The sequence below is a fragment of the Mastigoproctus giganteus genome, chromosome 1 (genome assembly GCF_048544385.1).
Source record: "Mastigoproctus giganteus isolate SK-2022 chromosome 1, ASM4854438v1, whole genome shotgun sequence".
NCBI classification, from domain to species: Eukaryota; Metazoa; Arthropoda; class Arachnida; order Uropygi; family Thelyphonidae; genus Mastigoproctus; species Mastigoproctus giganteus.
The window spans coordinates 189,710,193-189,734,620 of record NC_143575.1 but is presented as its reverse complement, the minus strand read 5'-3'; the positions used below and the strand labels follow the sequence as shown (position 1 = coordinate 189,734,620).

The 24,428-nt window shown below is 38.9% G+C and overlaps 1 protein-coding gene across 1 annotated transcript in view; it reads left to right on the top strand.

Annotated features, from left to right (window-relative positions):
- The window catches only part of Dlc90F (dynein light chain 90F), a 54,047-nt gene that overhangs the window by 17,269 nt on the left and 12,350 nt on the right, over positions 1-24,428 (top strand). Inside the window, exons 3-4 of the mRNA XM_090375288.1 lie at positions 6,834-6,957; positions 15,318-15,395. Of these exons, the coding sequence (XP_090231414.1) occupies positions 6,834-6,957; positions 15,318-15,395 (202 nt within the window). The remainder of the gene's footprint in view (positions 1-6,833; positions 6,958-15,317; positions 15,396-24,428) is intronic.

Genomic DNA, 24,428 nt, shown 5'->3' with positions numbered 1-24,428 from the left:
AGGTCAATACTGCAGATTTTACATACAGGTGCTTCTAAAACTATTGTAGAGTTTATTATATTTTTCAGAATATACCAAATTTATTATTATGTTTAAGGTTCTTTTTAACGCTGTATATCTATAGTTTCTTGCAAAAGAAGCTTTCCCAAATTAAAATAAATTAAAAATTACTTTTGCTTATCAATGGGTCAGACTAGATTATCAAATCTAGCTATATTATCTGTTGAAAATGAGTATCCCAGTAAAATCAATTTATTGATAAATTTGCCAAAATGAAAGCATGGAAATGGAAACTAAATCTCTCCTGTTACTGATTTTCATATTTTGTATCTGTTTTTCTCTTTTTGTTATTATATTAAATACTGTGTAAAAAATCTACTTCTCTCTCTCTCTCTCTCTCTCTCTCTCTCTCTCTCTCTCTCTCTCTCTCTCTCTTAGGATAACTGAGAAATTTTTTTTTGGCTGGTGCAGCATAAGCCTTAGGCTTCCTTTCACTATGTGGCTAGTAATAATAATAATAAATACACTATAGTTTATTCACTGAATTTTTAACATTCCTTGCAAAATGTTTCTTAGTTTCTGTGATTTCTTAAAATCAATGAAGTTTTAAGACTTTTTTTCAAGCTGATAACATTATTTAGGTGGTGACACCAGAAGGATTCACCCCAAGTGCAAAAGACCGTAGCTACATCACTGAAAATCATGATAAAATACTCCATCCCCATATTTACCTAATTTAGCTTAAAGTAACTTCTATCTTCTCCCACATCTAAAAACTTAGTTAATTTGCCATTAAACACCACACTAATGAACCTGGTAATGAAAATTTGAGCTAAAATGGGCTAAAGTAAAGAAAGCCAAGACAAGAAACGTCAGATAACTTATGCAGAAAATTAGTTTCCCGACACCGGACTCTAGTGCTGCTCGCTCGGTAAACAGACAGTAGGTGTTATCGGTCTGGAGCCGAAATCGAGGATATATTGATTGACAGGTGGGCGCGGCAAGCGATGAAATGATTGGTGATGGGTGCAACAGAGGACAGGCTACTGTGTAGTCATTGGTTGGCATTATAATGTGTATTTATGAGTAAAGAATGGCGCAAATAGTTTTGTAATGAACGGTAAACAGGTAATAGTAGCGATGAATCTTTTAAAGATGGAAGAAATTTGTAAGGAAAATAAAACGTTGGTTGATTTTTTTTGATGAAAACTAAATTAATAAAAGTTTCGTTCTGTTCGTTTTTATGTTCTTCATTATGTTTTTTTCTCATTATTAAAAGCAGAATTTTGGAGTTCATGAGTGGTTTTACTATACTGTTGAATTAGGTTTGGTTACGAAGAAAGGAAAAGGTTTCTTTATTTTTCGTAATCTGACCTTAAATGGTAGGTTAGGAAATAATAGAAGCGGTTTCCTTATATTTAGTGACCTAACCTTAAACGTTAGGTTAGGAAATAATATATGAAAAGAAAGAAAGATTCTATATATATATGTGCGTGAATAGGTGTTGATTGATGTTATAATACATGTGTATCCGCACGAGTGTCTTTAAAAATAAAAGAACACTAATAAAAAAATAATATTTTGTTAATAAATAATTTATGCACTAATCCACATGATTCTAAAGAAAAAAGGTTAGGTTACCCCCTCCATTTTGGGAGGGGTTCAAGCTCCCATGGGATACAAGAAAATAAAAATACAGTCATAAAAAATTTATTTTTTTATGAATATATTTCTAAATATGACTGTGATTCTAAAGAAAAAAAGGTTATGTTATCCCCTCCACTTCAGGAGGGGTTCAAGCTCCCATGGGATTCAAGTGGAGGTAACCTGACCTTTTTTGACCATTGTAGAAAGCGTTCATTAGAGCAAGTTACCATTAGTGCTACTAAAATTGATACTAACCCGATGCTATCATGTGTTGTGTTCATGCACCAATCAGCACATCATTTGCCATGCCTACCTGTCAATCAATATATCATTTTTGACTTTGCTCCAGATCGATAACACCCACCTATTGTCGCTTTATCGAGCGAGCAGCGCTCGAGTGCCTTATCGGGAAACTAATTTTCCACGTACGTTATCCAACGTTTCTCGTCGTTCTAGTTTTTGCTTCCTATACCTTCACCCTAAAATGGTTTGGCAACTTTTGTGAGCGAAAAATTTATTTCTTTAAAGAGGTAACTATATCATAAGAACAAATTGAGGGGCCCATCAAGCTCTCAGCTGCCCACATCAACACCAGAGCTTGGACTTGGTCATCTTGCAACACAGAGGCAGCCCCCAAGGCAGAATGCGCTGGTCCAACAGGAACTAGTAGTTGTTGGTGACTCAATTGTCAGGGAAACGGGGAACATGCTTTGTAAAAAGGATAGGTGGAACAGGACCAGGGTATGTCTGCCAGGGGCAAAGGTTGATGACGTTGTAGAGCAGATATCATCTTTTAAGGGCACAAAAGGTGATATAGTTGTACACGTTGGCACTAATGATATTAAGAGTAGGAGACCAGCGGAATTACTTAACAAGTACAGGTCACTGTTGAAAAAAAGCCGTGATGTAGGGTTGAATTTGAAAGTGTCTGCAATTCTGCCCAGACACGATAGGAGGGAGTATATGATGAGAGCCTTGTCGATCAATTCGGCCCTGGAAAGATTGTGCAAGGCTGAAGGGGTAGAATTTTTTTCAGCCTGGACTGTACTTGTTAACAGGAGAGATTGCTTCTACAGGGATGGGATACACTTAAATAGAAAGGGTGCAAGAATATTTGCTGATGCTATCGAGGCAGTGTTAGGTGGGTCGGAAAACTGCTAGCTTGGGGGGAGACAAAGACTAATGGATTAACAGTAGCCACGGGCAGAGGTGAAAGAGATTCTTGCACTGCTTCTATTGGAATGAGCAGAAGCCTGAAAAACAAGATGCAGGATATTTCAGAGACTGCTGGAAGTCATTGCGGTACAAGTAAACACATGGGTTGTGTTAGGGTAGCTAAGAATAGAAACAGGTGCACGTATACTTGCGTGTACACTAATGCTAGGAGTTTAGTAAATAAATTTGATGAATTTGAGGTATTACTCAAAACATCAAAGGCAGATATTGTTGGGATATCAGAGACGTGGTGTCACACAGATATAAGGAATGCAGAACTGGAATTTGGGGAGTACAACGTCTACAGAAAGGATAGACAGGATAGGAAGGGAGGAGGGGTTATGCTATTAGTTAAAAAACACATAAAATCCAAGGAAGTGAAGCCAGTTGACATCGCTGGACAGTGCAGTGTTGAGTCAGTTTGGTGTGACATAAGCATAGGTAAATCAAAATTGAGAGTAGGAGTGTGCTATAGGCCTAATGACTCTGATGAGTATAATAAGATACTGTACAGGGAAATAGAGTGGGCCAGTAAATCAGAGAGTCTTATAATGGGGGATTTTAATTTCCCAGATATTGACTGGAATTTGTGGGTTGGTCACTCACACACTAGCAAGGCTTTTGTGGATTTATTGGATGATTGTTTTCTACACCAGCATGTTCGGGAGGCAACTAGAGGGAGTAATACTCTTGATCTGATTATCAGTAGTGATTCTTCATGCATTAGGAATCTGCAGATAAATGAACCACTGGGTGGCAGTGATCACAGTGTGCTGAAGTGGGATTTACTCAAGGAGGTAACTACCATCAGAGGTAAAGGGAAGGGTTTTTGCTTTCGTAAAGGAGACTATGCTGGTCTGAGACAGTATTTAAATTCTATACAGTGGGACCAACTGATGATGTTACCAACAGCAAATTCAAAATGGGAAGCATTCAAGGAACTAATCTTGGAAGCTACCAGGCTTTACATACCAACCAAGAAATATTGTTCAAGGTTCAGGCCTAAATGGTTGTCAGATGAACTAATGAGACATATGGCAGAGAAGAAAAATGCATGGGATACATACAAATTAATGGGTGACGTGGAAGCCTATGATAGATATAAGTTGGTCTGTAACCAAGTCACAAAGGAGATTAGGCAGGCAAAGGCAGATTATGAGAAATCCTTGGCAAAGGATGCAAAGAAAAACAGAAAAGAGTTCTTTACCTATTTAAACTCAAGAAGGAAAGGGATGAATCAGATTGGTCCACTGGATGTTGATGGTTCAACAGTTGAGGATCCAGCTCAGGTGGCTAACAATCTAAACGAGTATTTTGCATCTACATTCACACATGAGGAGTTATTCAGGAAGGGGAATGTCGTAGGTGAAGTAAACATTGGCAGTGAGCTAGATGATTTTCTAATAACTGAGAGGAAAGTGGAGGAGAAATTGTTGAGGATAAACATAAAAAAGGCACCCGGGGTGGATGGGATCTATCCAGTTATATTAAAGGAGGCAGCAAAGGAAGTAAGCAAACCCCTAGCCATAATTATGAGAGCTTCTTTGGACTCAGGGGAGGTACCCATGGACTGGAGATGTGCAAATGTAACCCCAATTCACAAAGGAGGATCAAAGGCTGACACAAGTAATTATAGACCTGTTAGTTTAACCGGTTCCAGGAAAATTAATGGAGGCACTGGTTAAAGAAGCACTGCAGGATCATCTGGACAAGAATTCAGTTATAGCTCAGACACAGCATGGGTTTGTTAAGGGCAGGTCTTGTCTGACCAATTTGATTGGATACTATGATGTAGTCACAAAAGAACTGGATGCAGGGAATAACTTTGATATTATATATTTGGATCTTAGAAAGGCTTTTGATACTGTTGCGCATGGACGACTGCTGCACAAATTGGAGAAGTGTGGCATTCGAGGCAAATTGCTGCTATGGATAAAGGGATGGTTGAGTGGCAGAAGACAGAGAGTGGTAATCAATGGACACTGCTCAACGTGGACTAATGTTATTAGTGGAGTTCCTCAGGGTTCAGTGTTGGGTCCATTGTTGTTTTCTGTATTTATAAATGATATTGATGATGGTGTATCAGGCTTAATGTCCAAGTTTGCAGACGATACAAAGGTTGGCAGGGTTGTTAAGGACACTACTGATACTATGCTGCTGCAACAGGATCTGGAAAGGTTGAGCAGATGGGCTGAGAGGTGGCAAATGAAGTTTAACATTGACAAATGTAAAGTACTACATATGGGAAACAGTAACCCCAGATCAACGTATCAACTCTGTGGTACTACGCTGACAGTAGTAGAGAATGAAAAGGACCTGGGGGTAATTGTGCAGGCAGATATGAAGTTCTCTGAGCAGTGCAGACGAGCTGCAAGAGTAGCTCATGGTGTCTTGTCAATGATATACAGGAATTTTTCTAGCAGGGACAGGGATGTGATTATTCCCTTGTATAAGGCATTGGTCAGGCCACACCTTGAGTACTGTATACAGGTCTGGAGGCCTCATTTCAAGAAGGATGTAGAGCTGCTGGAACGAGTACAGAGAAGGGCAACAAGATTAGTGAATGGAACAAAGGGTTGCTCTTACGAAGAAAGGCTTAAGTTTTGCAAATTACAGAGCCTGGAGACTAGGCATCGCCGAGGTGATCTGATAGAGGTGTACAAGGCTTTGAATGGCTTGAGCATGCTCAATGCCGATGGAATTCTTCCTCTTGCTCAGAATAATCACCTGAGAGGGCATAAATTCAAATTGAGGAAGGACGGATGTCGGATAGATGTGCGGAAATTCGCCTTTAGCCAGCAGGCAGTTGGTTTGTGGAATAGACTTCCATCGCTTGTTGTTGAAGTTGATAGCCTAAACAAATTTAAGGCTCAGCTGGACAGGTATTTCGAACGAATTGAGGGGTGAAATGGGAGTAGTGGTTGTTTTTTTTTTTTTTTTTTTTTTTTTCTTTTTTTTTGGCTGATGCTGAATAAGCTTGCTTTCTTGCATCATATGCCTCTACTAATGCTAATGCTAATGCTAAATATCAAGTTTAGTTGTTAAGCAGAAAAAGTTAATCCTGTAGCAGTACCACTTATTACAATTGCAGTGGAACCTGGTCTAACTGTTCATAAATTTTCTTTTTAATTTCTAAAAAAAAGTTCTTGGGTTTTGTTAATTCTGCTTATTATATACTAATGCTAAACTTTTTACTAATGGTTGCAGTACTTATTAATGTAGTTTTTATTAAAATTTTAAATTTAGTTAGATTTTTTGAGGCACACAAGCCTTATTCCTATTAATGTAATTTTCTATTAAAATTTTAAATTTAGTTAGATTTTTTGAGGTACACAAGCCTTATTCCTTCCTGTTTTTTTTTTTTTTTTTGTTTTTTTTTTTACAGAAAATGCTCCCAGTTTCTCTTACAGTTGAGTCTCCCAATAAATGTACCCAGTTTTGAATCAATATATTCTGTACCTGATGATACATTCTTAAGAGTCAGGTCAGTCAGGAGTACGTGTTAGTTCATTGCTGAACACTTGAGCATCTGCTGAGCCCTCAGTTTTAATGCTTTTTAGGCATCTCTCACTTCCTCAATGATTCAGTTTCATCCATTAATATGCCAAATGTTATCTTAATTTTGCTCCATTTCTTGCATCTGGAACATAAAAATGCATTTATGGTCAAAGAACTATAAAACGAAGAACTGAAATGACTGGAAGCAAGCCATTATCCACTCTGTTCTGCTTCTCATCAGTTCCCTTCTTAGCAGTATTATCACTTGCCATAATGATATCCCTAACTAGGATTTATGATTTATCTAAATACTTTTAGTGTACTAAATTTTTTAACTGTGGAATTTTTGCTTGATAATTACAAAATTACTACAACAGCTCTATATATATTAAATTATAGCTGTTAAATTAAACTATTTTATTAAACGTTGTGGTATTTTTTAAGTAAATAATCAGTACTGATTTTTCTTTAAGTCTGTTGAAGCAGCTATAGGTGGGGATGCCTATCAGCATAGTAAAGTTAATCAGTGGACAAACACTATTGTAGAACAGATTTTACGCCAGCTGACTAAATTAAACAAGCCATTCAAATATATTGGTAAGTAAACTATATTTAGTACATTCATTTTTAAACTAACATGGTTTCATTCATTTGATATATTGACATATGGATAAAATTATTTGCTGATCCAATAATGGAATATTCAAGCAGTTTAATTTCTTTGTTCAACTTTTTCCAGTTTTGAATTATATGCTAATGTCAAAAAAAAAAAAAAAAAAAAATCATCAATCATTGACAGATATCAGAAACAACAAGGGATTGAATATTGAAACCTATGGAACTCCACTCAATCCTATTCTAGCACCTATTCTATCAGTCTTCTTCATTTAACCAACCTTTTTTTTTTTCTCTCTCTCTATACTGTAGTGTTTTTCCACCAATGAAAGAATAAAGTCTAAATACTGATCCACCCAGATCTAGGGAATGTTAGCTCCTCAACATTCTTGTAGCTTAGTGATGGATCATAGTAGTTAATTAAATGGTGATAAATTAACTTGTTATTTTTCTATTAATAATGGAAAATAGAAAAATTTTATTAATATATAAAAAAAACACAAACACGCTTGAAATTTAACAAGTGTACTTCCCGAAAAAATTTCTCAAAGTGTAATGGTCAGAGGGTCATTGCTGATAACAAGTTTGAGCACATAGATAACCAGTTGTCTTCCTACTTTAATCATGTATTTGACGATGTATATTTTATTTTATTCTGAGTTGTATTTATTAATAGTACAGACATTCCCTCCTTTAGATAGAATTAAGCTTCTATACGTATATGTGTTTTGTTCAGAAATGACAAGAATTTGCATTTTGCTTGTAATCTGCTCGTGTGTATTTTTTTTTTTTATAATGCAAATCACAAAAAGTCAATTGTTGTGGGGTTCACATTTTGGATGGTCCCCCACAACAACAAAAAAAAAAAAAGAAAGAAACTTCTTAAACTCCTAGGCTCTATGCCAAAGAGGGCAATTGGATTGGCTGTTGGCTACAGAGTCGCTCCACTTCTTCATATCGTACAAAAATTCAGTTTCTCTTTTTTTTTTTTTTTTTTTTCAACAGATATTTTCATAGGCACTTTACTCTTCTGAATTAGCATCTATAACTCCGCCTCTTTCTTCCAAACCATTCCACACATGTACATCAGCCAGTTAACAAAAATTTGCAGTTCAACTCAATTCAACAAACTAACTTTCACTCTTTTTCATTTATCTCTTGTACTTTGGAAAAACCTTTCTTAATATGTATTTCCTGAAAAGTATTATCTTCAGAAATTCTACTCGTGTAAGCAAATATCATCGGTCTTCACTCCATACACATTACTAGAGTGACACGTGTGAGTACACACACTGAGTTGGCTTTGCATTAGCAAACACCCCCTTATGTAGGAATGGATTGGTCTGTGATGTTGAGGAATGGATATCTTTTCCTCAAAGTCATGAACTGCTAATATAAGATTGCAGTTCACACACATCGTGATCAGTTTTGATTATCTGCAAGGAAGAATAGGTTAGTGTTAAGATCTTTCTCACTTTGGAGGTGGAATGATTGCAGGGGCAAGACATAGGTGCAGGTATCTCAACAGCAGCCAACATGGTTAAGTGCTCCCACTCTGTCGTGTTACAAGTCTACTGTGACTGGCTCGACAGTGGTTGAACAGCCAGCCAAAGAGATGCCTCCGTAGCCAGGCGGGCAGGAGCAGCAGTGCGTAGCACACACTTCTTGATTAGACCGGGGTTCGAGCCCGTGACCACCAAATACGGAGTATGCAAAAAGGGCAGGGAATGACCACTGCATATCCTCGGAGCAATATGGCCTTAGTTGCTACTGCTCCTAAAAACCAAATAACAACAGCCAGCCGAAGATCACATGGGACAGCCACATGTGGTTGACACAGTGACCAGCTAACCACCTAATACAACTCAAGAATGGAAAGACTCGTATCCACATAAACTGTGCACCACACATTAGCTCATATAGGCTGTATATTAGCTCATATAGACAGTAAATGGCCATCACAGGTACATATGCTCACTACAAGACAAGAAACTGCACCTACACTAGATCACTGACATGGAAATCTGTCACCTGTCTGATAAATCCCATTCCAAACTCTATCATGCTGATCTGATGGGCATATCTGCATTTGGAGAAAAACAGTACAAGTCCATGGCACTTGGATGCACTGTTGGTGTTGGGCAGGCTGGAAACAGTGGTGTTATGGTTTGGGGACTGTTTTCGTGGTGTGCCCTAGGTCCTCTGATCACTGTTAATCAATGGCTTGTTGCAAACGCCTACCTTTCTGTTGTTGCCAACCAAGTAGATCCCTTCGTGATGACAACTGTATCCAGAAAACCCCAGCATCTATCAACAAGATAACTTGCCATGCCACAGTGCCTGGCAGGTTGCTAACTGGTTTGAGGAACATGACTGTGAATTCTCCACCCTCCAATGGCCACCCAGCTCACCTGATCTAAACCCAATTGAACATGTTTGAGACCAACTGGAAAAGGATGTTTAGTGCTGTGACCATCCACACGATAATGTGCCTAGCAACACCCTGCACCACCTTGTAGAGTCTGTGCCAAGACATGTATGAGCTGTATTACAGGCAAAAGGTGGCACCACAAAATATTAAGCAAGTGTTGCTAATGCAAAACCAACTTGGTGTATATGTACACACATACACACTAATAAATTTAAAGTGATTTATAAAAAAAAATCATTTTACATTTCTTAGATCTTCATCTTCTAGTGCAAAACAGCATATGAAGAATGTAACATCATCAGTAATTCAGTCTTATGACTGGTCAGTTCCTCTGATGAGCTGTCTCCACCTTTCTCTCTCCTGTGCCATTTGTTTTAGTTCCTCAAAATTTCGAAGTCCTGCTTCATCCAGCAATGTCCCAATGAAGTTATTTTTTGGTGTTCCCCCTAGAGCATTTTCCTCCACAGTCCCCTCCATGGCATCCAGAAGCAAACCATCATGTCAAATCACATTGCCCACCCATTTCAGTCTAGTTGATATGCTACGACACAATTTTATCTGAAAAAATACAACAAAAAAAAAAAAACACGAACAACTCTGGATTCATTCTTTATTCATACAACTGAAAAATAGTGTCACTTCAATAAACTTTACCTTGCGTAACATATTATAATAAACAATGTCTAATAAAATAATTTTCTCATTTTTCGTTTCCTTCATCCATTTTTTACTACGTACAAGTACATAATAAACATTGCTATATACAGAGGCAGGCTGTCCCAAGGGTGCAAGGGTTACAGGAATTTCTTTTTTTCATTTATTAACACACAACTGTATATACATTTTCAAGATACCTATTAATCAATTTATATACAAATTTTATATACATACTCTTATATATGCTGTAGCCCTTGTGTGTGTGTGTGTGTGTGTGTGTGTGTGTGTGTGTGTGTGTGTGTGTGTGTGTGTGTGTGTGTGTGTGTGTCCTGGTGTGAATGGTGGCTCCTAGACAAAATCCATCTCCACCTAGTACTCCTGTGATAGCTCAGAACCCCTGCAAGACAGGCCTGAAAAAAGTATTGTGTCGAGCGAGCCATTTCGCCACCAGAGAACGACCAACACTTGGATCAACCATTCTTTGTGTGTGCTATAATGCACAAATCCCGCACCCACTGGATGAAGTGCTGTACTGGTAGGTGCCAGCAATCCCATCCCCAAAGTTGCCCAGACCTGGGGGGGCCAGCAGGAAAAAAAGAAAAGAACAAGGTACACTTGTTGAAACGAAAGCAATGTTATTCAGTTATTTACATGTAAATAGCAAATACATATATACACTTAGAATAACATTATCTCTACTCAGAGTCCATCCACAAATGCAAGCCTGCTTTTCGGTTTCCAGGAGTAGAAGATCAACTCGCACTGTAATCCAGAAATATCCTATGTAGATGACAGTACAGCAAGCATTCTGTCGTCAAATGTGCAACACTTCTGTTAAAATCTATCCTGCAATAGAATTCTTACCTGCTGTCTTCATTTAAAGACTTTGGCTGAGAATTCCTGAAGCAAAGCAAAGATGTCCTGGCTCTGAACCAAGAGATATAAATTAATCTCAGTTAGGTTTGGTAACCTATTTAGCAATTCCTGCATGTCTGAGGCATACAGTGCACAGTCAAGGATGACATGTTTCTAAAATTCAACCTCACCACACGAACAGTAGGGATCAGATTCTAATCCTCTTTCAAATAGTTTGGCCCTTAAGCCATGTCCAGTGATTAAGTAACTCGTCATGGTGGGAGCAAACCAAGAAGTCACCCTCTTGTTCATTGCAAAACCTACAGATGGAATGAACCCTCTTGTAATGGTTGCAAATTCACTCACATCCCAACATTGCTGCCAGCAATTCACAAGCTCACCCCAAATTCTACATTTTTCCTCCTTAATGTTGTTATTTGGATTAGAGGTGATATTCAGTATTTGTGGCAGCCTTCCCTTCTTTAGGTTATATGCTATATCTCGGAAAATGATATATAAATCCAAGGGGATGGTACCTGCAAGACGTTTGTTGACACTGTATAACTGTAAGCAACATTGTAGTTGCAGGGACAGAAGCTTAGCTTTAGTTGTAACCTTGGTAGCAGCTGCAAACCAAATACCAGCACCATAAACCACAGTGGGAAGAAATATCGTCTTGTAGAGTAATACCAGTTTTTTTGAATAAGCCCCATTTTGGATAAATTTTCCTTGCGGGAAATTCTAACTACTGCAGCTACAAACATTTTGCTTTTTTCATTGATTTTAGTGCAATGTACATGAAACCTGAGACAATCATCCAAAGTTAAATCCAAATACTTGGTGTTCTGTACATATGGAATTTGAGTACCATAAGGTTGGTTACCTTTGGCAGCTTTCCATAATTGAAGTGGTGTTTAAACACCATGAAATTAGTCTTAGCAACAGAAATCTTTAGTTTATTTAAACCTGCCCATGCCAATAAATCATTTAAAACTGACTGAATTTTTTGTTCGAAAATTTGTCTTGATCCTACCTGCACAGCCGCCGCCACCACCAGGTCATCGGCATATGCAACTTTGATGAACCCTTCACTGTCCTTCGTGAGCCACTGGTCTAGCACTGCATTCCAGAAGAGAAGTCCCAAGACTGAACCTTGAGGGAATCCTCTGGAAACAGTGGTCATGTATGATAAGTGCTTTGCACGTACAGTCAGTCCTTGTATAGCACAATGGTTGTGTTCCTAGAAACCTTCGTGCAATGCAAAATCGTGCAATATAAACAACAGGCCCTATGGGAAAAACAGGGTTAGGTGCCGACCACCCAAGATTGATACACACATTTGTAACCAAAACATTACCAAACACAATAAATTTTCGTAATAAAATACTTACATATTTTATTACGATTATTTATTATTATACGTAATAAAATACGTAATACGTAAGCATTTTAATTACTTAAGTATTTTAAGTAATACGTAAGTATTTTATTACGACTATTACGTAATAAAATATTGCTAATGCTTTTGCTTCTATCATAAGCAAACTTTTTTTGTTTGATTTTCTATCCAAACAGATGACAGCTGTTCCATCTCTTCCAATTCTTTGTGTCTTAATCTAATGGATTTTAATTACACTTTGAGTTGTTCCTGCTATCAAAGTTGTTTTTATTTTCTCTGCATTCTTTGTAATTCTCAGCGTTGCCTCATTTAGGTCTGTAGCACGTGCAATATCACAAGGTCTTTCATTTCGCCCAAAGCGTTTCACAATTTCATATTTTTTCTCTATCGACAGAGACGGACTGGCCATAAGCCTTACCAGGAACCGGGTAAGGCCATAAGCCTTACCAGGAACCGGGTAAGGCCATAAGCCTTACCCGGTGGCCAGTGTGATTTTGGCCATAAACCATAGTATGAGGTCACTAAAATTGGTAACTATATAAGTAAATACATGGGCTTAACACAGCCCATGTATTTACTTGTTCCATGATAACTCCCAGCTGTCCTGGAAATCCAGGTATGCTTTCCAGGCTGCTGCTCATTTCAATAGAAACAGTGCAACAATCACTTCCACCTCTACCTGCGGCTACTGTTAAACTATTAGTCTAAGAATACCCCCAAGCTAGCAATTTTCCAACCCACCTAACAATGCCTCAATTGCATCAGCAAATATTCTTGTACCCTTTCTATTTAAGTGTATCCCATCCCTGCAGAATCAGTCTCTTCTGTTAACAAGCACAGACCACGCTGAGAAAAAATTTAATCCCATGACCCTTGCACAATCTCTCCAGGACCAAATTGATTGACATGGCTCTCATCATATACTCCCTCCTATCGTGTCTGGGCAGAATTGCAGGCACTTTCAAATTTAACCCTAACTTGCAACTTTTTCTCAACGTTGCCCTGTTACATACTTGTTACATAAGTCCGCAGATCTCATTATTGTCGTTAGTGCCAACGTTTCGAACGATATCACCCTTTGTGCCCTTAAAATATATATATCTGCTCTACAACATCAACTGTTGCCCCTGATGACATACCTTGGTCGTTTTCAACCTATCCATTTTGTATAATATATTTCCCATCTCCCTGACAATATAGTCGCCAACAATAACAAACTCCTGTGGGACCAGAGCATTCTGCCTTGGGGATTGCCACTCTGTTGCCTGATGATCAATAGTTTGCTCTGGCGTTGAGTTGGACAGCTGAGAGCTTGATGGCCCCCTATTTTAAGTTCTTCGAGGGTATCTACCCTGTTCTGCAAGCCCTCATAAAGGCCTATAACAACACTGAGTTTAGTACCTAACTTCTTCTCACAGCTTACATCAAGCACACACAAAGACATCCCCCTTGGAAATACATGTCGCATTCCATAAAGGTCCACAAGCATTCCACAAGTTGCACATTTTTTTAGGCTGTGATCCATTGCAGAATCGCCCCCTTCGGTTTTCCCCCGAGCCACAGCACTGCCACTACTTTGTGCTTGTTGCTTTGCTGATCTAGTCTGGAACATTATTTCCATTTAAATACTATTTAATTGATTAACAATGAAAAGTAATAAGGTTGATAAATTTAATTTACAATAATATGCTAAGCTAATGGAACGATATGTTTTATGCTACATAGTTCTTACGTTATACCCTACACTATCAAGTATGAGATATGCGCTATTAGGTTATGCTATACTGTAAGGATCCCAATGTTAAATTAGTTATATCCTTAGCTAAAGAAAAAAGATATATGCCCAACAAATGATTAAAACCTTCAAAATAGTTATTTATCGCAATTAAAAACCTAGTATTCTTCTGTAGTACTGGTTATACATTCTACGATATTCATGCCAGACACCGATACAATAGTGGTACATGCAGTAAGTCATAGCTACAAATGCTGCTAAGCCTATTTAATATCTTTGCAAAACACAATTTAATGTGTTAATCAAAAATATGGTAAAAATATGCAAAACATTTATTGTTTGCAGGAGCTTCAAACTTCACCCGCTGTTCACCTTCAACTTTTCTGAGAAGCAAATTGATTGGATAAACCTGAGCAAACCAGTTGATTGAAATGGATATTTTTTCAATCAGGATTGGGAAGTTATACAGTAGAATAAGTAGTTGGTGACTATTTGTTACCACATAAGTGGTTGTAACTCAAGTATTTATGTGTTTTAACAAACAGAAATACTCCTTGTAAACGATGTCTGAAAACCAGATATCATATACATACCTGAACTTTCGATTAGTGGGGGTTGGGGGAAAGGAGTCCAAAGTTAACCCATTTCATCAATGCATTTCATACAGTATAATTTTGTAATTATGGAAACTGGGCTTAATTTCAGAGGGCAGCATCTTCCTTCAATAAAGCAAGATGGTGCAGTCTAAAGAACTAGGAAAATATTGTTTTTCAGGAAAATAATATCAGAATATTATTTTGTATAATGGAAAAATTCTAATATTTTCATAATCCATTGGATTTATATTTTTTCATCATTTGAATTTTCAGTAAAGCTATAAAAAGAATGGTTACATTTCTAATTTCATTGTTCTCTGATTATACTACTACCATTTTTTAGTATTTTTTGTAGAAGTGCTTGTGAGGATAAAATCTCTCTTCAGATTCTGAAAATATTACTGATTGTTTGATAGCTTTGTGATTTTTATGATTTTTACATAATGGAAATGTGTGTGTGTATTACTTGAAGATGTTCTCGGTAATCCTTATATATGCATATCTTGAGTTTAATACAGAAAAAATTACAGAATATTTGTTATTTTTATGTTTTTTATTTAATAAAAAAATGTTTTTTGAATGAATTTTAATCTAGGATCTCTTCAGTGCATTTGCGAGCTAAGAGAAAATTATGGGTTATTTTTAAAAACCACAATTTTTGTTTCTTAGTTACCTGTGTGATAATGCAAAAGAATGGTGCTGGACTACATACAGCAAGTTCTTGCTTTTGGGATAATACAACAGATGGTAAGCTGTTTATCTCTATTTATCATATTGTAATTTCTTTTGTATTTATTATTATTATTATTATTAGCCATGTAGTGCAAGGAAGCCTGAGGCTTATGCCGCACCAGCCAAAAAAAAAAATTCCTGCATTACCCTGAGAGAGAGAGAGAGAGAGAGAAGTAGAAAGGAATCACCAAGAAAGCAAGAAAGAGAAGAATGATGATATCCAGCTCAGGACCCTGGGTTTGTAAACAAATAGGCATTCTCATTCTAGGATATAAATGTATACATATTTGACAAAGTTCCATATCAATAATAAAATTATTTGAGACAACTGACTGAACTTTATTAAAATAAATTTACAAAAATAAGTTGAAAATAAGAGTGATTGATACACTAAAAGTGATACAGGTTAAATACGAGGACCAGTACGAAAGTAATGCCTCCTAATTTTTTGCTTTCAAATGTGGTGCCTAGATCATTTTCACATGTTACTGAGTAGTCACTAGAGGTCTCTAGTTTCACCATACTGAATGGTGCTGTGATTGGTCTTGCGAGTGCAGCACATGGATAGTTCAAAATGGTGGATGTTACAGATATACATATCAAGCAAACGCACTACGAAGGTGAAGGAGAGGTTTTTCTTTCACGCATAGTCACAGGTGACAAAACCTGGGTCCACCATTATGACACTGAAGCAAAGAGACAGTCGAAGGAGTGGCACCATCAAAATTCACCACGCAAGAAGAAGTTCAAAAGACGGCCTTCTGTCGGTAAAGTCATGTCAACAATGTTTTAGAACAAAGACAGAGTCTTGCTTGCTTGTGGACTTCTTGAAGTGTGGCACCACAATCAACTCAGAACAATATGTGAAACATTAAAAAACTTGAAAGCACCCCCATCCATAGAGTTTGAACAGACAAAAACCTTAATGAGGTTTTTCTTCTCCGTGACAATGCATAACCCCACATTAGTCTGTGTGCGATGGAGGCTATTGCAAAACTGGGGTGCACTGCTCTTCCTCACACTTCTCATAGCCTGGATCATGTGCCTTCTGACTATCACCTCTTCAGAATCCATTTTGTGGATGACGACCAGCTCAAGCACAATGTTCGCGAAGCCCTCTGGAGCAAGAGCAAGAACTTTTACAGGATTGGAATATAGCATCTGACTCAGAGATGGTGGAAATTCATAGAAAATGATGATGGCTTTGTGGAAAAATAACAGTGAGTTTATTAAAGATTGATGATTAATTGATGTAAAAGGCATAGTTGTAGGAATTAAATTTTCTGAGGGAAAAAATAGGAGGCATTACTTTTGTGCTGCTCCTCGTAAGTTAAAATTCATAAAACATAAGGAGTAGCTTTTAAGACAGGGTACAATATGATATGAAAAGTAGATCTGTCATATGATAGAGATGGAAACCAGGACATAATAATGCTCAAAAAAAGGTGGGGGGCAACTAATCTAAACCTGGTAGTGATAAACTATTTCATCAGCAACAATATTCTCATTATACCAGTGCTCATCATAGTTTAGGATACCTGGCTCCATAACTGGGTTGCTGCAGGTACCTTTATTACAATTAACATTGGAGCCCACCATAGAAATGTGGCGTGCCTTGACCCACTAGCAAGAATGGAAATTGTACAAGCACTCAATACTCTCAACATTATTGCAGGGGTCAAGCCAGATGCATTGTTCATTCCATTAATGCTGAGCAACAGCAGAGCAGGCAAAATTGGCAGTGCCAAAAGCCTCCCTGTGCCCATGAATGCAATCTTCCAATCTCTCTCTCTTTCCCCCATGCCAACTTTCATCGAGATAACAGACTACAGGCACTTTATGTTAAACCAACTACTTTGCATAAGCAAAAGGATGAGAATTCTGAAGAAGAGATCTGCTCTGAATTAAAAGAACAAGGAGTAACAGCTGTCAAGCAAATATCCATGTGTAAGGATGGGAATCTCGTCCCTACCCGAGTTCTCATCCTAACATTTAACACCCCACAGCCTCCAAGTTCCATCAAGGCAAGGTACTTAAACTGCCCAGTGAGGATTTACATTCCAAACCAACTGAGGTGTTTTAAATGTCAACAGTACGGCCACTCACAAACAGCTTGTCGTGATAACCCTGCCTGTGCTTGATGTGGTGCTAAAGATCACGAGAGCAAGGAATGTCTAGCTCCTAAGCCTAATTGTACTAACTGCCAAGGAGAGCACCCTGCATACTCTCGAGCATGCCAGTGGTGGAAGGATGAAAAGGAGATTCAAAAATTAAAAACGGAGCTGAACATCTCATACCCAGAGGCTAGAAAACGCATACAACCAATAAATAGCGGGAAGCCTTCATATGCTCAGAAGGTTTCTGCGAAGTGCACTATTGGTACACAAACAGAGATGACTGTACCACCAAGAGAGTCATTCACTCCGATTGCATGCTATTTATTGAGTTCACAAAAGCCCACCAAAAAAACACAGTCAGCTGCCACTCCTATATCCGTACCTCCTGGTGCTCCGCCACTACCAAAATCAAGTGGTAAAAAAGAGCAACCAGTAATAACAGAAACAATGGATGTAGAGGACAAGGAGATACCAGACAAATCAGTCTTGGAACTCTTCGTGGAGGAAGAAATGGACACCGGACAGTGTCCATACTTCCCCAAAAGAGATAAACCCAAGACTGATAAAAGTAAGCCCTTAGCAACTCAGAAGCCGCCTGATGGACCCACCAATCCAAAATAATGGCTAAATTCCTACAGTTGAATTGTCGTGGATTCCGGCAAAATACTGATGACATCAAGGCCCTCCTGCAAAAGCACGAGCCAGTTTGCTTTTGCTTGCAGGAGACTTACCTAAAGGCAAATGATGATCCCACCATTCATTACATCTCAATTTTTCGTAAGGATAGAATTGCAGATGGTCCTGCTCATGGAGGAGTCGCTATCCTTGTGGGCAACCAGACTCCCGTTCAGCCCTTGCTAATAACAACCAGCATAGAGGCTGTTGCAATTCGCCTTACAGTGGGATTTTTATTAACTGTGTGCTTTATTTATTTGCCACCTTGGACTGACATCTCCCAAGAAGACCTTAATGATCCTGTAATGCAGTTGCCTTCCCCTTTCTTACTTCTCGGGGATTTTAATGGACATACTACCCTGTGGGGTAGTGCTATCATCAATAGAAGGGGACGAGTCATAGAGCGTATGCTAAATGACAATGACCTTCCCCTCCTAAATATTGGAACAAACACCTTCCACATGCCTACCCGTATGTTTTCTGCCATTGATCTCTCTATCTGCTCCCCTTCACTCACTTGGGAAGTTGGAGGAGAACCCATACGGAAATGATCACTTCCCTGTGATAACCTCGTTACACAGTGGGAGACCATGTCTTCCTTTCAGGTTACCACGGTGGAAGACATCAGGCTGACTGGACTGCCTTCCAACATCAGGCAAATTTTGACCTCAGTACCGTCAGTCAGGAGCCTATCAGTGATGCAGTAACGTACATCACAGAAAATATCGTCCAAGCAGCTGCGAATGCCATCCCAAAAACATCTGCCTGGTTTCCACCATTTCCCAAACCATGGTGGAATTCACAATGCACAGCAGCAAAAAATGCTCAAAACAAAGTGTGGGGGATATTCCGCCAATATCCTACCACGACCAACCTTATAGCCTTTAAACGCACATGAGCCAAAGCATGTTACATCCGCCGTCAGAGTCAAAAGGAATGTGGATCCGTTTTACTTCATCAATTACTCAGTCCACTAGTACTAAGTTGGTCTGGGATAAAATCCGAAAAATGAAGGGAAAATATACATCCCACACTTCTTCGATCCTAGGTTATAATGGATGCACTATTGCAGATCCAACTGCAATAGCCAATTCTCTTGGAGAAACATTCTCTAACATCTCTGCAACATCTTCGTATTCCCCAGAGTTCCTGGTCCTGAAACATAAAATCAAAAGACAGGCACTTAATTTTAAGTCTAAGAGCGTTTATCCCTACAACAGGTCATTCACTATAGAGGAACTGAAAAGAGCTCTCATTCTTTCCAAAGCAAGTGCTGTTGGACCAGATGGCATCCATTATGAAAAGATTAAGCATCTTTCACCAAAATCTATGGATCATCTGCTCCTTCTATATAACAGAATCTTTATTGAAGGGCAGTTTCTGGATTCCTGGCGCAAGGCAATTTCTCTTGCCTTTGCTAAGCCAAAAAATGATCCAAAAGTCTACTAATTATCGTCCTATTGCTCTGACTAACTGTCTGTGCAAAATCCTGGAGAGAATGGTAATTTTCATTTAATATGGTATTTAGAATCAAATGACCTTCTCTCCAACATCCAGTGCGGCTTCCAAATGAACCGGTCCACTTTGGACCATCTTATTAGACTGGAAACATCCATCCGGGATGCTCTCCTGAAACGTGAACATTTGGTGTCTGTGTTCTTTGACATGGAGAAAGCGTATGACACAACTTGGAGATTTGGCATCTTAAAAGATTTGCATAGCCTTGGTCTTAGAGGGCATCTCCTCATTTTTATTAAAAACTTTTTAGCTAATTGATCTTTCCAAGTTCGTGTGGGATCCTTACTCTCTCGTTCGTTTAGCCAAGAGGAGGGAGTACCACAAGGATCAGTTTTAAGTGTCACGCTTTCCACCATCAACGTAAATTCCATCACAGAACAACTTCCTCCAACTGTAAACAGTGCCCTCTCTGTTGATGACTAGCATATTTTGTCAGTCATGCAACATGAGGGTTATTGAAAGACAACTGCAAAAAGCCATTGATCGCCTAAATTCGTGGGCACTGTCTAATGGATTCAGGTTCTCGCCACAGAAGACCGTTTGCGTGCACTTTTGTCATAAGCGTAATCTTCATCCTGAACCTGAATTAAGGCTCAGACAAAATGCTATTCCGGTAGCGGCGGACACAAAATTCTTGGGACTCGTATTTGATAAAAAGCTGACCTTTCTGGATCACATCCGTCAACTCTGCACGAAGTGTACAAGAGGCCTGAATATTCTGCGCTCTCTTTCCTCTACATCTTGGAGTGCAGATCGATACACCCTACTACGCATCTACCGTGCACTTGTACGACCCAGACTAGATTACAGGTCCCTGGTATACAATTCAGCCAGAGACGGTGTACTTCGATGGCTGGATCCTGTCCATCATCAGGCTCTCCGTATTGCTAATGGAGCGTATCGAACATCTCCTGTCCAGAGCTTATACGTCGAAGCAAACAAACCACCATTATCGCTGCAACGTTGTCTCTAAAGTACGCTTTAAAACTGAAATCCCTGCCAGACCATCCTACGTGGCCATTCGTTTTTGAGCCACAGTAGGAAAATTTGTACAACACCCGTAAGACTGCCAATCGTCCTTTTGGTATTCATCTCCGAGAGCTACTCAAAGAACTTAAGATCAAGGCAGACAAGGTTGCCCAAATGCCAAAGCAACCCCTTCCACCCTGGCATGCTCATGTTCCAGCATGTGACATGTCCCTTAGAAATGGGGAAAGTCGGGCACTCCATCATCTGTCTACCTGCAGCTTTATTCAGCACACCGAGCTGAACATTCTGACTTCGCACCAGTTTACACAGACGGCTCAAAGTCGGAATCATATGTGGGATCTGCTGCTGTCTTTACAGACACCACTACATCGGAGCAGATTCTCCCCGAATACAGCATATTTACTGCAGAGCTGCATGCTATAGAGTTAGCCTTGGATCACATTAGTAAATGCCAATACCAATGGTTCATTTTATATTCTGATTCTCTCAGCGTGTTACAGGCTTTGATAACTGTGAGATGTAATTCTCATCCAGTTCTGTCTTGCATTCAGCAGAAGATTCACTTTCTCCATGAACGTGAATATGATATCCGCTTCTGCTGGATTTCCAGCCACATTGGGATTAGGGGAAATGATTTGGCTGACACCACAGCCAAATCAGCAATTACCAATGGTAATTTCTGCCTGTCAGTCCCCTATACAGACTACAGGTAAATAATACACCAGAAGATACACTCTCAATGGCAGGATTCGTGGAATAGACAGACTATGAATAAATTATATCGTATAAAACCTGTAATTGGACCGTGGCAGTCTAGTCTGCGCAGGAATCGTAAGGAGGAAGTTGTTCTTGCCCGGACCTGCATAGGACATAGTCATTTGATTCATTCGTTTTTGCTGAGGCCTGATGATCCTCCTGTGTGTGTTAGTCCTGTGGCACAATTTTATCAATCAGACACGTTTTAATTGATTGTCCAGATTTTAGTAATATCCGTTTTACCACTTTTAATCATCTGACTGAGCCGTATACACTCAGTCAGATTTTATCCGACAATGACCATGTGTCTGCTATTTTTAGCTTTTTGAAATCAGTAAACCTTTTTACTGATATTTAAAAAATTGTTACTTCTTTATTGATATTCGTCTTTTACAGTTTATACTTGTTTTTATACCTTGACTTAGTGACCTAATTCATTAGGCCACTGAAAGTTTTACTCTTTAATGACCAGGTTTTGGCGCATTATAGCCTTAGTTGCTAATGAGCCAATAAAACCCAACCAATCAACCAACCAGAGCACTGTTCACGCTTTATTTAGTCAGGCATGATCCCATTCCGGTTCTGTGATATAAGAGATACTGAGGTTGCAAAAGTAAGAGCAGATTTAATGAAGTGTGAATACCCTCCCCATGTTCTGCATAGGCTTGAGCTACTGGCTCGTGATGTCACATTGCAACAACCTCTTTCAACCCACTGACAACATTGAATTCTTGTCTACTACCCCCCCCACTAACCAGGCATCTTGAAGGGAATTACCTTATTATATATGTACAACTCCTAGGCTATAAAGTTAGCCTAGGAGTTGTAGGAGTTAGGAGTTAATAGGAAGTTGTACAGACATCTAATATAATTCCACAGAGTAATTCTAAAACAGTAAACACTCCATAATCTGGGCATGCCATGATAAATGATGCAAGAAAGTAAACTTATACAGTGTCGACAAAAAAAAAAAAAAAATTCCCGTATCACCTGTCTGAGTCCTCAATGATTTATTTAGTAATTCCCTGAATTTATTCAAATTACCCACTTCAACAGCACTAGATGGTAGTTCCCCCCCCTCCAACAATCAACCACCTGATGATGACGGCAAATTTCTGCACATTGTCCTGCAGCCATCCTTCCTCGATTTTAATCTGTACTCCTCTGTGTAGTCTGAACAAGAAGAAAGATGCCATCAGCATTGAGCATACTCAATCTAATCAAAGCCTTAAACACCTAAATCTGATCTCCTTGCAGGTGCTTAGTTTCTAGATGCCACAGTTTTTAGAACTGAAGCCTTTTTTGGTAAGAGCACCAAAAAAGGCTTTAGTTCTGAACTTTGTAAGAGCACCATGTTTTTCCAGTTTGTCTTTGGATTTGTCCAGGTTTTATCTTTTGGGGTAAGTTTTAAGCCTCTCTCTCTCTCTCTCTCTCTCTCTCTCTCTCTCTCTCTCTCTCCCTCCCCCCCTTTGGCAATACATGTTTATCCAGCTGTCACAAAAGCAGTGGCGCCTCCGTAGCCAGGTGGGAAGGAGCAGCAGTGCGTAGCACATGCTTCTTGATCAGACCAGGGTTCGAGCCAGTGACCACCAAATACAGAGGATGCGGAAAGGTCAGGGAATGACCACCGCATATCCCGGAGCAATATGGCCTTAGTTGCTAATGCTCCTAAAAACCAAATAACAAACAAACAAAAAGCAGTAAGCACATTTTCATTATGTAATAACATCACAGCTGTTAAATAGCATCATTGCAAACCAAACGTTTCTGGACTGGCCACATGGGGTATAGCAGTTTGCTATTAGGTACTGGTGAACTAATTCACTATGAGCCAGTGTGGTGAGTTTTGCACCAGTAGGACGTGCTTTTGTATAATTAGTGTTTAAGCAAAATTTTGTTATAAACTTGGGAAAACAGCTTCAGAGTCTTATGTTTAAACGAGCATTTGGTAGTAATGCTATGAGTAGAACGTAAACTTTTAAATGATACTTGCATTTCGAAACTTTGGTTAATGATATTGAGCACTCAGGTCACCCATTGTCAGGTCAGACTGAGAACATTTGAAAAAGTGCATTTAGTCATTCATGAGGACAAACTGCAACATTCTAGGCCTATTATATATATGTTGACACATTTTAACTGAAAATTTAAACACGAGGCAGAAAATTTTGCTGCAAAATTTGTGCCCTGTTTGCTGAGTGGCAAAAAGAAACGGCTTTCTGTGGGTTGGGACCAGCAAGCACAGGCCAGAAAGGACAGTAACTTCCTTTCCAGGATCATAAGCGAAAATGTTTATCTCCATGTCCAGAAAGTACAAAGCAACCTGCAGAATTTGTTGTTCATCACCTACTGTTAGCATCACTGGACCAATATTCCTGGATTAGACCAAAAATGCTGCTTGCTGAATAGCAGCATCAATCTGGTTTGATTTGGCATCAAATTGAAGACTAGATTTAGTAGGACACGTTCTGAGGTTATATTCACATTCCCCTCCCATTCTTCCTGCTTATTTTTTATATCAAGGGAGAACTGTCCAGTCAAGCACATTGTTTCTGATTTAATATCATGGTATATGTCATGGAATGTACCATAACAATTCTAGCTAGAATTCAGGCTCTTGCAAATGTATACAGCACAAAAGATCTGTTACCTTTGACTGAGTTTTCCCCATGAATATCTCAGTAACCATATGCTAAAAGTATTATTTAACAAGATAAATAAAAAGAGTAGAACCCAGATAACAAGTAACTTTTTAATTAGCATAACTGTTGAAAGCCATTCCTAACCTCAAACTTTGGTGAAGACATTGTTTACAATTACCAGTCATTTCAGTTCACTTTGTGGTGGTGTGAATGGCAGAAACAGCATGGGGAAACCATATGAAACTAAATAATGAGACATATGGCAGAGAAGAAAAATGCATGGGATACATACAAATTAATGGGTGACGTGGAAGCCTATGATAGATATAAGTTGGTCTGTAACCAAGTCA